Below are 17,865 nucleotides of genomic sequence, written 5' to 3'. Positions count from 1 at the left end.
TTACAATAATGTTTGTTTTGCAAAGTCTGGATGAATGATATATGGTCTGTTCATACACATTACCTGCTGTGGGTTGAGCAAGAATATTGTGTTCCTGAGTGCTGGACGCACCACCCACCTCATGTGTGCGGGCACAGCTGTGCTGCTGGTGTACCTGCAGCACGGACAGCCACCTCCTTGGTGTCACGCTCCATGGTGAGGGGCAGTGATGTGCATCCGCCCGTACCGAGAACCCCCACCTCGGGCGCTCCGCTTTGTGCTCCGGTGGGCACAGCTTTTGTGAGTGTCAGTCACGGGCTTTATGGTCCCGGCACCCCGCTGCCCGGTGGTGTCCCAGCGCTCACCCCGCCGCTCCTCGGGTGAGTGCCTGTCATGTGGCGGGTGCGTCACAGGGGGCGCGGTGCCGCCGCCGGGGCCGGAGGCGGTGTCGGTGTGTGCTCTGCGCCTGCCACGCCGTGGGTCTGCACGCCCGCCCCACACCCAGGCAACCGTGTCCTCTGGGGTCACCCCTCCGCGTCGCATGGCGTGTGCCGGCCGCGGGCACCATGCAGTCTGCGTGTGTGCTGTGCCTCTCCCCGTTCGCCCTGTGCCTCCGCGTGTGCGTGTGCGGCCCCCGCCCCTGCGCGGCCCCCGGCGCCGCAGCAGCGCCCTGCCTCCGGTTCGGGCGGGCGGGGCGCTCGGGGGGGCGGCGGGCGGGACCCCGCGGAACCGCGGGGCACCGACCGCCGCCTAACTCCCCGCACCGCCCGGCGAGGAGGCGGCGCGGCGGTTCCCTCGCCCGGTGCGGCCCAGCCCCTTCTTCCCCGGGCGCCGCCCCTCTCCGCGCCGCCTGTGAGTCAGGGCTTTGCCGGGCACGGGCGGCAGCGGCGGCCGGAGCGGGCGGGCAGCCTCCCCCGCGGGGCTCCATGGAGAAAGCGGCGGCGAGCGAGGGCGGCGGCAGCAACAGCAACAGCAGCAGCCGCAGCAGCAGCCGCCCCACGTCGGCAGGCTCGTCCCCCTCGTCCTCCTCCGCCAGCCGCGGGCTCCCGGGCCGGGCGGCGGCCGCGGGGAGGCTGGATGGAGGCGGGGGGGCCGGCGGAGGCGGCAGCAGCCCCGGCTCGGCGGCGGCCAGCCCGGGGGGCGCGCAGGCGCCCGGCGGCGGCAGGCGGCGGGAGCCGGTGCTGGAAGGGACGCTCAGCAAATACACCAACCTCCTGCAGGGCTGGCAGAGCAGGTAAAGCGCCGGGCCGGCCCCCGGCGGCGCTGCGGGGCCGCGTCCTCACTCACCCCCGGCCGCCCCCAAGATGGTGCCCGGGCAACCGGCGCTGCCGCCCGACCCGACCCCTCCCCGGCCGTCGTGGCCCCAGGCCAGGCTCCTTTCCCCTTTTCCCCTCTCCTTCCTTTTGTTTTACTTGTGTATTTCCCCAGCTGAGTTTGGCGTAGGAACGGGCGGGGAGGTGGCCCGGTGTGGGGTCGCAGCGGTGCCCCTGGCGTGGCCGCCGCAGGTGCGGGCGGGGCAGGGAAGGGCTGACGCGGCACATGCTGCTGTCCCTGCCTGACAGGGTCCCGTTTCTAAGCTCCTTGCTCTGTCACGTTAGTCTCCGTCTTCTGTGAAGTTATCTTGGATACCTAAAGAATGAAAAGGCGACTGAGAGCCTACCAAAATAAAGGGGGGGAAAATGCCATGCTTGTGATTATTACTATTATTTTCTTTCGGTATGGAGTGGGACAGTGGAAACAGTTACCTTTATGCTCATAAAATATCTTCTGTTGCTATGTCCTACCTGTTTGACAAGTCCTGATTTATGCCGATACGGGGACAGGCCCAGGTCCTGCAATTTGTTGGGTGTGGACAGGCTGACGTGCAGCTGTGGAAGTCCCGAGGAAGGTCTGGTTTTGGTCTAGTTGTAGGGCAAAATTTTTACAGAGCTGAAGCCAGACCGTGGAGTTAATAATGCTGTACAGGGATCTGTTGAAAGCAAGAGTGAAGAGTTCCTATTAGTATTTTACTTTTTGTTATTCAACTTTGTCTTCTTACGGGATGGATGAAGATGAGTATCTAAAACTTGACTTTCAATATAAGGCACCACAGTCGTCGTTTTGAAGAGAAGAAGATGCTTTAGAGAGAACATGTACAGAACTACTTATAAACCATTCCACAAACCTTTAAAAAACACCCCCCCTCAAACCTGCTGTTGCCGATATTAGGTGATCACAAGCAGTAAGAACATGGGAATGGCTGGGACCTTGATGTTCTGACAGTAATTTTAAAGCATTTATAAGTGACAGAGTTGCACAAATGCCCGTGGAGTTATGGTGGTGACTCGTGTGTGGCTCAGTCAGTGGTAGGAACTGTAGCAGTACTTCCTGAAGAGTTTCAGGAGCTGGTCTAATTCCAAAGACTGGAGGCCATGCATACGTGTGCCAGCTATAAACGATAATGAATATGGTACAAATTGGATACACTTAAAACTAGACTGCAGAATGCATAGACATAGATAAGGCCCTTTACTGTCATTTGGTTACTGCACTTCTGTTATAGATTCGCATTACGCTTGTATCTGTTGGTTTATCAGTTCTCTTGTAGTTTTGTTTAAAAAAAGAAAAAACACATTTTGTTACGTAAAATGGTGGATTAAAATCTGTGACTAAAAATTAAACCCCCTGCCTTCCCCCTTTTTTTTCCTGACACCTCCATCTATTCTTGTAGAAACAGTAGCTCATTTTACTGTGTGTGACTTTAAGGGTCATAATCTGGTGAAATTACAAAATAGAGGTAATTGTTTATAAATCTTTGGGTCTAGAGCTGCCTGTTGGTTGTATTTAGGAAGAGATTGAATCTTTGATAAGACTGACAGCTGGAAATAGCATGTATGATCTGTGTATGTCCATTAAATTTTGTCTGAAAACATGGAAAAAAGATCATTGTCCGTTAAACAATTCTACCATAGCACTTGGAAATTAACGGCTGTTTATTTTTAACAGCGTTTTTTAATATTGCTTTATCATGCTTTGTCAATTGCCAAATTTATTTCCTGTAAATCTAGCCTTTTGAGCAAGTGGTTTATGATGATACAGAACTTTTAGGATAAGTAACTTTTTTAGTTTTTTCACTTACTCCATTCTGTTGGTGTGTGTATCTGTGGTTTGGGGTGTGGAATCTGATAGAAGTTCCAAACAGATCACTTGAAATTTGAGGCTTGTGGAAATTTGGCATATTATATAAAGTCCAGTAAATGAGTAGCAATCCATGGGCTCGGTTGTCTGTTTGGCCTCCTGGATATTTGTTCTGCAATGTGTTTTCTGTAAATCAGAGCTCAGTCTATAAGAGTCAGTAAGTGACTTCATAGCTGGCACCTGCAAATTACTCAAGAGCATATGTGTTACTGAATGATCATACAAATTAGTTTTGAATTTACTTCATCTGAAAAAACACAAGATTGTTTAACTGCATGATCAATACAGCCAGATGGCATGAATATAAATAAAATGGAAAAATAAAGCAAAAACTGTCAGAGTTCAGTTATCATGGATTTGGAATGTTCTTCTTTAAAGCTCTTTATCCATTAGCCTAAATAATTTAAATGTACTTAATGTTGGCTCGTATCATGTGGTATTGAAGTTGAAAGGTCTTCCTAGATTATCCAACACTTAGTGTGCAGAGTAGCCTCTGCAAGTCTGAAGAAATTACTCTAATTTGAATTATAATAAAGAAGTATCACTTTTAAATAAATCTTCCTTTAGCAAGCATATGCAAGGTAGTCTGATTTTGAATGAGGCAACTGAGTATGATTACTGAAGCATAATACCTCATTTGTAAGCAGTGACTGAAATAACTGAAGGCCTCAAATTTAGTCAATCTAGATAGGTGCTTTACTTCTTATTTTAAGAATTTCTGAGGGTTTGTTGTTTGTTACTAGAGAAATCTATTTGTTCTCTTCTAGCAGGTAAGGAACAGTCTGATGCGAAACCAGTGAGGTGATTCCTCACCTTTATGAAAAGCAGAAGGAAACTCCCAGGGTGTTTTGGTTGTTTGGAGGAAGTTTGTTGTGTGATGCAGGTGTCAGGGGCCCTGGGTATCTAGAGCATTTCTACTAAAGTCTGTAACTTTCTGTGGATTTTTTCAGATGTGGATATGGAAAGCAGAGCTTAAACTAAAACAGTCACTTGGACATAAGAACACTCGTCTCTGGTCTGAGACATTGGGACATCTGGTTGTCTTTATTATGAAATTACAAATAATTGTGTTCTCAATTGAAGTACTGTTATGAATAATTTCTATTGGGATTTACTTGTTATATGTGTATGGGAGGGTAGTAGCTTGTCTTTTAAATGCGAGTTGTGTGGGTTTGATGGATAAATACTTCTCTGTAGTGTCATATCATGTCCCACAAAACCTATTTTTCATGAATTAACTTGATATTCATAAAACATTTATTGCCTGTGACAATATTATCCTGTTTTTTTTAATAGATTGGTAAAATGTTGTAAAAAGTTTTAAAACTCCCACTTGCCCAAGGTAGTTGGAAATCCACGTGTGGTGTGCCTCCTGCTCTCTGCTTTTTCCTTGACAATGTTTTTAGTACTTACACTTGTAGGGCTTTGTCCTGCAAGAATATATAAAGCCCTGGATCACCTGAATTTGAGCTGGGACTAAAATTTGGGTTTGTAACAACAATAAATGGATGCATTGTTGCATCTAGCAACAATGGATGTTGTTGCTTTTCTGAGCTGAACTGCTCTGTGTAAATAGTTCTGTAGCCCAGGTGTTTTCTAAAGCATTACTTTGCCCTCTTCCTGTTTCCCTTCTCAGTTGAGAAATACATGCTGTTACCAGCCCACATGAATCATGCCCAATGTACTTCTTGTTACTGGGCACCACCAGACTTCTTTTGGGGGTTAACTGCATTCTCAACAAAAAATGTAAGTTTGAGGCAATTTGGGAATTTTTTGTTCTCAGGGTCTTTATTTGGCTTTGCAGTGTGGTTTCTCTCCTTGTGTGGTTGCAGAGAACATTTGCAATCTGAGTGCTGCCACCACAGAAAGACCCTTGGTTATTCCCAGTGTCCTGAGCAGCAGATAGGATACCGCCAGAAGAACCATCAGACTTAAGGGGCTGACTTTGTTGGCTCCCAGAGGTTGTGCTGCTCTTGACTGTAGCTGTTACGGGAGGGTTTTCTAAGTATGTTGACAAAATATGTCAACACTGTATTGTGCTGTAGCACAAAAATCTGTATGTAACTTTCATTTTTTAAACGTTTTATATGTGTCTTGGAGAAAGAGACTGTGGTGTCTTAGAAAGAGAATTGATGAAGGTATCTTCGAACACAACTCCTTCCGAATTAGACACATCTGCTGGTGGAGTTTTGGGGTAGTTAGCACTTCTAATATTTGCCAGTTCTTCAATGGTACCAGTTCAATTACTCTAGCAATGAATTGTGGCCTTTTTCTGGTGAACAAAAAAAAAGAATAGATGGTTACTAAACAAACTACATGACTATAGCTGTATAGGTATACCAGTATAGCTGCTGGGAGCGGAGTCTGTCCTGGAGAAATAAACTGTTTTTTAATATAAGAATAAACCGCACTGTCAGGATTCTAACAGTAGACAGTATCTGAGAAGATAGATATGCACTTAATGTTTGTGAAACTTGCTGAAAAGGGAATTTTTCATGCTCTTACTAGAATCAGATCAACATCAACCCCTCCACTGCTTATCTTTTCATCTTAGTGTGGTTCCGAGGCGTATCTATTCAGGTTTTAACCTTCCAGGTTTTATTTGTGAAGGGGAGGACTCTGTTTTAAGGAGCTGGAGATGCAACCTTCTCTGTTTCTTCTGTTGTTGGAAATCTGCTCCTTAGGTTTTGGAACTTTGTTTATAATTCATTAGGAATTGTGGAAATCTTAAATTTTCAAGAGATTTTTATAATATTGCATTAACATTCTATTAAAGATTTTACCTGCAGAATAGATTTTACTAGAAACTGTGTTTTCCTTTCACTTGTAGGTTCTATTTGTAGTAGGAGGCAAGGTGAAAAGGAAGAAAACTACTTAAACCCAACTTATTTTAGTTCTCTTGAGCAAGCAATATTTCCTGTGCTGAACACGCAGCACTTGCATATTTTACATTACTGAAATTAAGAAGGTGTGTAATTAATTTTAAATAAACTTGGAATTTAAAATGTCAAAAAGTCAGTTATTAGTAAATTCTGTTTTGGATTATGGCACTAATCTATTTTCTTAATCCTAAAATCTATGTAGCAAAAATAATCACATTCAAATGTAAGCTTTCTTTTTTTCCTCTTCCCTTCACTTTTTGCTGTTGAAACGTTTCCCCCTGAAGTATCATTAATGCTCACTTGAAAAAAAAAAAAAAGGAAAACCAACAAAATTAAAAAGAAATAAATCAATCTTTTAAAGTGTATATCCCTAACTTCTTTGTAAGAAAATTTTAGTTAAGAAGTACTTTTTCTTTGTTTAGTTAGTGGTTGATTAAACCTAGGTGGTTTAGTGACAAACTGGTTGATTTAGTTTGAATAGCTTTTGCTGTTGCCTCTAAACTAGCTCTTTTGGGAGAGTGGAGAAGGTGATTCAAACAACCAAGTCAGAGAAGGAATTCTAACAACGGTAGACGGAGGCTGAGAAATCCATCATTCTCTGCCCTTCAGTGAGGCTTGCAAATAACATTTGGAAGAAGACAACTTTGAACCTCAGTTGAAATTGAAAAGGATGGTCTTGCAGTTAAGGAGTTGGTTTGCACTGTGGAGGTGTGACTCTGTTGGAGAACTGCCATGGACATTTCTCTTGTCCCCAGGCAGGTAACCCAAGTTCTTCGTTCCTCAGCTCCTTGTATCAAAAGGTGTCAGGGCTGCTTATGCCTATGCAGAGGATAAATTCATATAATGGATAATAATGTAATGCATAAGATGCTTGATAATAATATAGAAAAAAGATCTGTTTAAGACAGATGAGACTTGTGCATTTTCACTCAGGCGGTATATTTGGGATATCCAAGTGCACTTCAAAGCTGAGCAGCAGTCTTGTACCAGAGGGAATGAAGTGACAGTCAGAATAGATGGAGCGTGGTCTTCCTTTTGCCCAGATGTCACACTTAGCTTTCAGACAGTGAAAGAAGTAGCAGTTGGCACTGACACTGAAACAGGCACTTGCCCTTATCTGAGTTTTGTTATTACTGGCTCATTTTGCTGCTAACTTTTTGGATGATGATTTCTGTGCTTAGCAAGGCAGTGATAAGTGTGGTTAGAGGGAGCACACATGCACTTCCTGACTTATTTAAAAAGTCCCACCAGTTTATGAATATGTATTTTGTTCATGCAGGAGAAGTTACAGTAAGTTGCTAAGCTAAGAAATGTTCCTGAAATCATTTTATGAGTATATAAGTATTCAAAAGTTTTCCCCAGTCATTTTATATTTAAAAACGGTTGTTTAGTAAAAAGAATGTATTTTTTACTTTAGCTTCTCCTAATATTCCTACCTTGTTCTTTATGATGTATTTAGAAGGCTGAACCTTCTAAGTGAAAAGGTTGCTAAAAATTGCCATAACTATTGCTTTTTGATGTAAAACTGTATTTGTCAATTATATATTATAATGAACGATGACACAAAAAGTAGTGAATTTGGTTCATCAAAAAATGCGGAGTTTGTTTCCGTAGTCCTAATACACTTATACAACTTTATTTTCAAGTATCTTGCCATTATGCTTTAGATCTTATAGCTTTTGTGGTTTTCTTCCTGAGATGTTTGCTTACTTTTTGGAACTTAATGCAGGGAGACAAAGTTTGTTTCGTATTTAACTGTTGCATATAAAAATGATTCAGTAAATGTTCTCTAAATGCTACTTCACTTTCTGAGATGGCATTTAATTAGTAGGTAATTTAAAGTAGAAGAATGTAGATTCTCAACTACTCAGTTGTGCAGCACAAACCATAGAATTTGCCATGATTTGTCTTCTGTCTAGACTTGTATTTCTCTTTGGATATTGATCTGAGAGTTTATCTTCTGATAATAGAGGATTCTTCACCATAGCTATGGCAACAATTTGCCCAGATTTAATCACTGCTTAAAAAAATACCTGTTTTACTTAGTGTATCAACCACTGACTCTTCACTGAATCTCTTTATGCTGGACCGAAGACACCTCTTATAAAATTTAGGCTCTATGTGCAGCCTTTTTGGGCAGGCTATGTGGTTATCTTTTGTCTGTATTTGGAGTATCTAGACCAATGGAATTTTCTTGGTGCAAGTTAGCTCTCCCAGTAACTTTAATAATTTATGATAGTCCTGATTATTACTTGGTTTTCAAAGTTTTTGTTCTCATATGGACGCCGGAAATATGTACAGTTTCAACTGTGGTTCCACTGGAGATCAGATACAGGGGTAAGGCATCTTGTTTCCTTCAAATCAATATTTATTCCCTGCCTAAAAAATTGAAAGACCATTAGCTTTTTAGGTCTCAATCAGTTATTTTTTTAAAAATTAGGTTGTTAACTTTGCTTCTTAAGTTTAACTGTTAGTCTGGTTGCGCACAACAGTGAACAACACTGAGATCTTGTGTTCCCTGGTGCTGCTTGGGTTCTTCAGACAGGTATCTCCATACCCACACCCTTGCTATTTCCTACTTACTTAAGCTGCAACATCCAGGTGCTTGTTATTCCATTTTCTCCTGGTACCCAATATATTTCTTGATCCAGTGAGTAACATATGGTGTAGTACTACGAAAATGAGTGCCAGAAGTGTCAAAATGAAGGGTAACACTACACTAGTGCCTTTTTTTTTTTTTTTTTTTTTTGTTTGGGAAGGTGTTGGAAAGGATTGTTGTGGGAGCTGTCTCCCTGCAGTATGTTCTCTTCACAGTTAGCATGTTATTGCATATTCCCAGTGATACTTCTTGGGCTTTCTCATGGTGTGTGCAGGCCCTGTTTTTCGAGGGGGTAAAAATAGTAGTTAATTATTTCTTTACAGAAGACAATAATTTTAAAATATAGTTGAGGAAAATTATTATTAGAAGAATTACTTGGACAAAATAATCAGTAGATTTTCTTGACCCTGAATTTTTATGAGTCACTGTTTTTCCAGGTGAATCCTCTATCTTGTAGTTATGACTTTTGTCACTAGAGGTATGATTTGATGGTATTGGAAAGCCTGTTGTTTGCTGATGATTTTTTTTCCTTCATCTAGGTCATTGCTAAGCACTCCCAAGTCAAGAACTGATTGCCAAGGAACCCTATTAGAAATATATTCACTCAAATAACCTCATTTATTTATATTTGGAGGCTACCTCCATCTTTTAACTGTCTTTCAATGCATTTAATGTGTAGCTTCATCCATTTTGGGATCTTGCCAGTTGGTTTTGATGAAAGCCAGGTTGGATGAGGCCTTGAGCAACCTGGTCTACTGGGAGGTGTCCCTGTCTATGGCAGGGGATATTGAGACTAGATAATCTTTAGGGTCCATTCCAACCTCTTAACATTCTGTGATTCTGTGAAAAAGAGTTGTATGCACCAAGTATTGACCAACCTTAACCTTTTTGTATCATTCACTGTATGCTCAAGAAAACCTAACAAATTTTGTTGGGGGTATCTTTCTGATAAAATTACAGTTTGAAATTTGGAGCATGAGTCTTCAAAATAAGAGACAGGGCTACACTGATGTGTAGTATTAATTGCTTGGTGCTTGTTTCAGGACCTTCCTGCAGACTAAACGTGGTTGCTGTTGGGTATCACAAGTGTTGTACAGCATTTGCAGGTGCGTTAAGGTGCTTGACTGAAAAGATCTTAGGCTATCAAATACCATCAAGTTGAATGTTTATAAGTTGAAATTCTTAAATTACTATTTTTCTTTTGTTTTAAATAAATTACTACTACAAGATCATATATCAAGTGCATGTTCCTCAGTGACCTAGGAAATTGCTTTTTTTCAACTGCACAGCCTTTTAGAGGTTGTCTGTTGCAGTATTGAGAGCTGTGCTTTACACAGCTTCCTTTAATCATGTTCCCAGTATTTTTTTATAAAACAAGTCAATGATTATTTGATTTGCTTGAGAATGGACGTGGAGCACAGTTAAGAATTGTGATGGGACAACTTGTCTAGGTCATTCAACAGTTTATTTTAAAGTGTATTTTAAAGAAGTACATGAATGTAAGTTGGGGCTTTGTGTTGATAAAGCTTCAAAGTTTATCTTATGTACAGAATTGTGAACCACACTCACTTATAGCTATGTTGTCTGATACATCTTTTATTGAGATAGGATAATGCTTTTATGTAAGGGACACACACAACTCTTGGAAAATCTGTGCACTGCAGTAAGAGTAGTATATTTAACCTCACCAAGAGGAGAGGTGTATGTGTTTTTCTGGCTTTGAAATATGAAGAAAACCTTTCTGGTAAAAGAAGACTAGTTTAAGCAAATGCAGGCAAGACCAGGTATTCTGCTGTTTTTGTGCTTGAATTTATAAAATTAAAAAAAAAAAAAGAGAAAAGGGAAGAAGAGGGGAGATGACCAATTTTTTGTCTATTGCCATTATTTGGAGTTGTGTCAAGTTTCTCTGCACTGCTTTTGTCATGGTGGAAGATAATGAACTTAATAATGAAGATACCAAGCTGTAGGCAAATTAACTCTATCCCAGCCCAAACCAGCACAATGGAGAAGCAAAACATGTTGTTCATTGCTGCAAGTATTTGACATTTTGCAGTGGCACAAACTCCTGCTCTTGAAAATGGAACGAAGCAATTTCTTTCCCCCACCTCCTTTTTTTTCCCCCGAAAGGTTTGCCTTCCACTCTGTAAAGTGTAGTGTGGACTTTGTCCTCTCTTCTCCTCTCTGCTTTTCACCTGTGTTTTATCTTACCTGCTTAGTGGGCTTTGTTTTGTGCCCGTTTGTGGTGGGTTGACCTTGGCTGGATGCCAGATGCCCACCCAGCCGCTCTATCACTCACCTTCCCAGTCAGACAGGGGAGACAGTAAGGTGGAATAATAACTCGTGTGTTGGGATAAGGCAGTTTGTTTAAAGCAAAAAGTAAAGCAGAAGCTTTCACGTGCAAAAGCAAAGCAAAAGATAGCATGGCCATTGTCTTCAAAGGCCGCCTGCTGAGAAACCATCTTGCGTACTGAAGCCCTGCTTCTCGGAAGTGGCCGACCACTGCTGCTCGTGGGAAGTAGAGAATAAACTGTGCTGTCTTTCGCTTCACTTTGCTTTTGCCCCCACAGGGGCCCCAAGTCCTACCCAGGAAAAACGTACTGCAGTCTGGGCTTCCCTCTCCACGAGCTGCAGGTCTCTGGCAGGACCCTGCTCTGTCTTGGGCCTCCCACAGGTCACAGCCTCCTTTGGGCACCTTCTCCAGCACGGGCTTCTCTATGGGCTGCAGGTGGGTCTCTGCACCCCGATGGTCTTCCGTGGGCTGCAGGGGCACAGCTGCTCTACCATGGTCTGCACCACGGGCTGCAGGGCCTCAGCTTCGGCACCTGGAGCACCTCCTGCCCCTCCTACCTTGTTGTTCCTGTGTTCTCACTCTGCTCTTCCCTGGCTGGAATCCCTTCTGTGCCACAATCTTCTGTTCTTAAATATGCTGTCAGGGAGGCATTACTATCATTCCTGATTGGCTCGGCCTTGGCCAGCGGCAGGAAGTCCATCCTGGAGCCGGCTGGCATTGGCTCCACGGGACAGGGAAAGCTTCTAGCAGCTTCTAACAGAAGCCACCCCCGTACCCCCCCCCCCCCCCCGCTACCAAAACCCAACCACAGAAACCCACTACACCATTGGGTTCGTGTATCAAACTTTATCCTGTTTTTATTGTGCCAGTAGAAGGAAATGGCAGTTTGGCAATAGAACAAGGTAAGAAGAAAAATATATAGGATGGTTGGAGAGGTTTAGAAAAGGAGTTAAAGTCTCTGGAGGAGGACTTATGGAGATAAAATGCATGTAGTGACAGGACAAGGGGGAATGGCTTCAAACTGAAAGAGGATAGGTTTAGATTAAATGTTAGGAAAGTATTTTTTACTGTAAGAGTGATGGAACACTGGAACTGGTTGCCCAGAGAAGTTGTGGATGCCCCATCCCTGTAAGTGTTCCAAGGCTAGGTTGAATGGTGCTCTGAGCAACCTGGTCTAGTGAAAGGTATCCCTGCCCATGGCAGAAGGGTTGGAACTAGGTCTTTAAGGACCCTTCCAACCCAGGCCATTCCATGATTCTGTTCTATGATTCTATGAAAGGGAAGAAACAGATGAGAGAAGGAAGTAGATACTGAAGACAGCACAAAGCTAGACCTTTACCTCTTTTTTAAAAAAAAAAGTCTGAAAATTTTGTAACATGAATTCAGAATTAAGTCTTGGAAATCCAAGTAAGATGATTTGCTCTTATTTATTAATTTTAATAGTGCCATTAAGAATGGCACTCACGAAATAGTGCGAAAAGTATTATTTTCTAAATTACAGAATGTGTAGCACAGTGAGAATTTTTCTGGTTTTGCTTTCTTCCCTTCACTGCCTTCCATAGCAGAGCTTATTTCAGGCAGATAGAGGACTGATGTGAATTGCAGCCAGAGGAAGCTACTTACAGTGTCCACCTGGATATCTGTTAATGTGCCAGACTTACCTTTACCCTGTTAAACACAATATTGTTTATGTGGGAATTCAAGCATTTGTGATGATGAAAGTGTTTTCTTATTGAAGGTTATAAGTATTGTTTCTTCATTTTTGATTAGAACAATGATCTGGATTTTTGTAGAACTGTATTTTTAGATATACATATATAAAGCAGCAACCTAATGCATAAAGGTCTTTGGAAGTACTTGTTGCTCACAAGTCTAAATACTCTTTTTTCAGAAGGATCGTGGCTAATGCACTGCATATCTCACAACATATTGATGACACCAACCCTCTCATGGATTCTGTGGACTCAATACATATGTTTCTGAGAAATAGTGTTGACAATATACTTGGTTTTAAAGATGGCTGCATATCAGCTGTCAGGATAAAGACCAAACATAGAAACTTAAACTTCTCATTTCAGTTAATGAATTTATAATCCTAAGAGTAAAGGTAAGGGAAAAACTATTGTTAAGTATTGTCACAGAAAGCTGGAAAGTTCTGGCTATCCTAAGATGATGCAGCATATGAGAAAGATCTGGTTTCTGCAAAGCTTTATTTGAACTAGCTGGGATGGAGAAGAGCTGGAAATGAACCAGCGTGCTGATCTTGCTATCAAGATCCTTACTTTGTATATTATATTTTCTTCCATGTGATATGTAAAGAAAATACTGCATTGGATGTTTGTTCTTCCCAACCAGGAACATTTTAGACTATGGATAAAAAGAAAAAAATCAAATACTAGGAAGAACAAGCAGAAAGGAAGACGTAAAATTGAGAACTTCAAAAATTCCCAAAGCAAGACTTTAACTTGCCTTTTGTTTTTTTTTCTTCTATATCTATGTATGCATATAAAATATATGCAGCTCGCAAAAAATGGCATTAGTATAACATAGGTGAGTTCTCAGCCCTTTATGTATGAGTGGAGTGAATGTTACTTGTTGAACAGGTTCTGTCAGTGAAATAATATTTTAAATTAAACCTGCAACTGGGAGAAATGCCAACATTCATATGTTTCAATTTTGACAACTTGGATGATAAATTATCTACATTTTGAAAGTGAAAATAACAGCTACTGTAGAGACTGCAGTAGAAACACAGAACAAGTTTAAAAACAGATGTTTTATTCTATCAATTTGCACAAAAATTACTGTCCAAACAGCTGTGTTCAGAAAGCATTTGCTAGCAAGTATCTGGCAGTTCATGTCTTCACTTAGAATATATCATAATACTTTGTGTCTAGAACAGCTATAGGAATATATACCCTCAGTGAATTATATAAGAAGTACAGTGTAGAATGAGGGAGAAATGAACAATTAATTGGTTTGAGGACTGCTGGCTTGTGGCATCAGGTAAATATCTTTTTCTACATGGAAATTACCTTTAAAATTTTTGTTTTCTTTTCACAGGTGGTAATCAGCTCTTGTTATTATGAGTTTCTTGCACATGAATTGTATGAGTAGTGTAGTTATGTCCACAAACCAGAAATCACTAGATGAATGTGAGGCAGGTATCAGAAAGCCAGATTCCTGAACACAGAAGCTTTGTATTGTTGTTATAACTCTGATTACCTAGACTGAGGAAGACAAAGCACACTTCAGATGAAAAGGTGTATCAAATTGTTTTGCTTGTCTGTTTTGTTAGAAATGGTCTAAATACTTTGAATGCACCACAATAATGGGAAAAAACCAAAAAAGCTTGCATGCATGAGTTTGCATCCTTGTCAATATTACAATATTGTAATGCATTACTCAGTAAGAATAAAATATTTAAACTGGGTTGTTTGGAACGGGTCTATTTTTTAAACTTTTAGCACCATATTTATGGTGATAGTGTTTTCTTAAAATTCTCTTTTAAAAAAAGTTTTATTTTTCATCTGAAAATACCATGGGTACTTCACAAAATTTGAACAAGCATCAGATGTGATGCTTAACACTACTGACGTTAGAGGAAGAGGTGCTGGATCTCTTAATAGCACATCATCAAGTCATCGCCAATTTAAATATATATTGTTTTGCTTTTCTTGGTGTAAAACTGAGGTCTGCAGGTGACTTTAATTGATTACAAGATGGTTTTCAAATCTAAACATTGATTTTTCAGCTTACAGGAAGGTTATTATTTCTTGAGGTCTCTTATGCCTTTATGTTTTTAGCCGTGGGCTAGAAAGTAACAGTGAAGTTTCTGGCTCCTGGCAGTGATTCTTGCTGAGGACAGGGCATTGCAAAACAAGGATGAACTGTGAAGGTCTGGCAGAGAAGTTGGTGAACTGTGACACAACCTCTATAAAACTTTGCTGACTCAAGGCAGCTAATTGAAAATTTATGCAACAATATCCATTGATAGGATGTGGTTTTGCTTTGAATCTTGTTGGATTGCATTACTGTAATACAGTACAGTCAGTACCTTCCTTTGATAGGTTTGTGTTCTTAAAAAGTTGGCTTTAACAAAGTAGCTTCTGAATATTGAAAAGATGTCAACCTGAAATCTAGTTGATCTAAAAATAAACTAGGAGTAGTTTTGAATATACTTGAAACTTTTTCTACCATTTTTTAAATATATAATGATAATACAAACTACTTATACTGGCCACTCCTGAGGAAAAAAAAATTCTTATGTAGTATGATAATCTTTATTAATATAGTTACTTCCTGTTGTAGAAGATCACTCTGTGAAATTCAGTGAATTTATTTGAAACTCACCATGCTGTACTTGCATTCCATCTCTGCCTCTCTGTTGCCGTTAACTGTTCTGTTTGTTTTGTTCAAGATGTTTTGGAAGTCCCAAGGCATTTCTGTAGTTCTCTATTCTGTTTGTAAAAACTACAGTTATAATTGATCCCATTCCTGTCCAGTTAAGTCTATGTATACATTTTATTTAATACTTACCAGGCTTCATACAGTATGTCTGCAATTGTTCCACACCCAGTAAGGAATGCCGTTTAGTGTGCCAAGGAAATTCATCATTGGGGTGATATAGTGCAAGGGATCTGGAGATTGCTGATAAAATATGTGGTTCGTATTTTTCTTTTCCTTTGCTTCTCTCTTCTGGGAGGGCTTTAATCTAAACATGCTATTGAGGTGTATTTCAGAATATCCTCTTCTCCTTCCAAGTCCCAGATTGCACTGGTTAGCGAAAAGTTGGTAATTTTCCAAAGAAATGAAAGGTGGGGCACCTGGTCTGGGAGTAGTTCTATCTGGCTGGGTCTCTTTGCTTCTGGGTGAGAAAAATACAACCAGAGGCTGGCATACCAGAAACCTCTAATTCCTTGGCTTTCTTCTGTCATTAAATAAATTGCTAGCAGAACTGCTAGTTTTCCTCCCAGTTGTTGTATTTTGATAGTAAAAACCCCAGTGAAAATGTAATTAAGCTGGGAAAAGCACTGTTACTCATATTCCTTCTTTTCTAATTAAGATACTAATTTAGACTTAATAGTCGTAAGGAGTTGTGAGAACAGCCAGTACCTTAAAGCAAAGTTTTCAGATGAGAGTACAAACGTGAGAATCAGTTGCAGTGAGCAATTGATAACCTGTGGGTTGTGACAGCCTTGTTCAGCTGCTCTGTCCTTGCCAGGGGCTCAGAGGTTCAAATTATTAGTTTCATTCTGCAGCTTTCCTGTAATCCAGTGCTTTTCCAGCCTCTATGTCCTTGTGTGCCCTGTGCTGCTTACGGGGTGTAGACAGGTGATGCCAGTCAGGAGTGTTTTGCTGTGGTGATTTGTGACAGCTGCCCAAGCCCAGCTTTGGTTTGCTCAGCTCTACGTGGCCTGGGGTTCATCTGCCCCTGTGGGCTCAGACTGGTGATAGTTGTTGAGCTGCAGTGAGCTGGGTCACAGCCCCTGGGCCCAAGAGCTAGACCGTGGGCATGGCATAGCTTACTTCATTCAATGGTTTAAATGTTGTTGGCCAAAAGAAATCCTGTAATGGATGCTGTATTTTTGCTGTGCTGTGGACTAAAGGCTGGCAGATCATTCAGACCTAGAGCTCAGGGCTTCCTGTAGCACACTGTTTTGCTGTTGGTTTGGGAAAAGTATTGGAAGTGTCTCCCTGTGCATTGAGGAGGCTTAGGTGGCTGCTTCTTTGGGCATAGGGGTCCTGATGGGAGTCCCAGAGGTGAGGGATGAGCTGCAGGAAATAGCTGGACTTTCTGAGCAGACTGTAGCTGCTTACAGGTGCTCATAACTTAGGTTCTTATATTTTCTCTATGCTAGTTTTCAAATTAAAGACTTAAAGCCTTGAGGAGAAAGGCTGAGCAGCTGTGAGATATAATCTTGCTCCTTCTTGCTCTGAACAAATAGGTTGCAGTTGAATATGAAGCTTTTCTCTAGGATCGGATAAATCGTACCTGTTGTCCTTTGCATGTTCTAAGGATCTCTCCTGTTTATTTGACCTTGCTTTTGATACTCTATGGAAAGTGTGGGGGGGGTAGTGCTATAGGATATGAACTGAAGAGAAGAAAACTTGAAAGTAAGGAGATCAGGCACGAAAATGTTAAAGTGCTAAAAATTAGAGGTAGATGAGCTGTAACCTCAGGTTCCAGAGAGGAGGTTAATGACATGAAGCTTTGAGCTTAAAAATTGGTTTTTCAGAAGTGATGCTTGAGCAGATTGAGCACAAGTGGTGTGGAATAGATGCCTTGACTGAGGGAGCTGGAAAGCTTAGTGGAACTGTCAGTAGTAATAGAGAAAGCAGCTGGTATAGGAAAAAATATAGTGCAGTTTCTCACAGATTTTTTTCCTTGAGATGGTGTCAGGACATCAGGAACAGATGTCTGAGAGACTGAAAATACCTACTCTACTCATGTTGAGTTTTAACTTACATTAAATAATTCCCTCAACTGGATTTAATTATTGGAATCATGGATTGCATGTTTTTTAAAAGAAAAATAATAGAATTATGCAACTAACTTTGTTCTGGAAATGTGAAAACCACTGTATCTCTGCTCTGGCAATTTACTTACTTATCATCTCAACTTGTTCTGTGCTTATGTTTTTGGTTAGTTGGTTGCATTGTCTTCTGTTAGGTACTTATTGTGGTGAGTCTCTTCTGTTTTAAAGAGAATTTTACACTTGGGAGTTGATTTATGCCACCCCCTCCCACCTTCTTTCTGTGTGCATTGCTAGCAGTGGGTTCGGAGGTTCAGTTAAGTTGTGGCATATTTAACTGCTGAAGGAAAAAATGCCCACCGTATGTCATTCCCTTCACAGGAATAAAGTTCTGTTTCTTGAAATCTCTGCTATTGAATTTCTTCCTGAAATTTGTCTTGTGTATCGTTTCCTGCTCTGTCA

At 41.2% G+C, this 17,865-nt stretch overlaps 1 protein-coding gene across 1 annotated transcript in view; it reads left to right on the top strand.

Moving 5' to 3' along the window:
• The first annotated feature begins 451 nt into the window (after positions 1-451).
• Positions 452-17,865, top strand: part of OSBPL10 (oxysterol binding protein like 10) — a 115,936-nt gene continuing 98,522 nt past the window's right edge. The window contains exon 1 of the mRNA XM_027639492.1: positions 452-1,213. Coding sequence (XP_027495293.1) covers positions 546-1,213 — 668 coding nt within the window. The 5' untranslated portion in view covers positions 452-545. The remainder of the gene's footprint in view (positions 1,214-17,865) is intronic.

Source organism: Corapipo altera, unplaced genomic scaffold (genome assembly GCF_003945725.1).
Source record: "Corapipo altera isolate COAL_440 unplaced genomic scaffold, ASM394572v1 44, whole genome shotgun sequence".
Classification (NCBI taxonomy): Eukaryota; Metazoa; Chordata; class Aves; order Passeriformes; family Pipridae; genus Corapipo; species Corapipo altera.
Note: the sequence above shows the minus strand (reverse complement) of the source record. Positions and strands in the feature narration are given on the sequence as shown.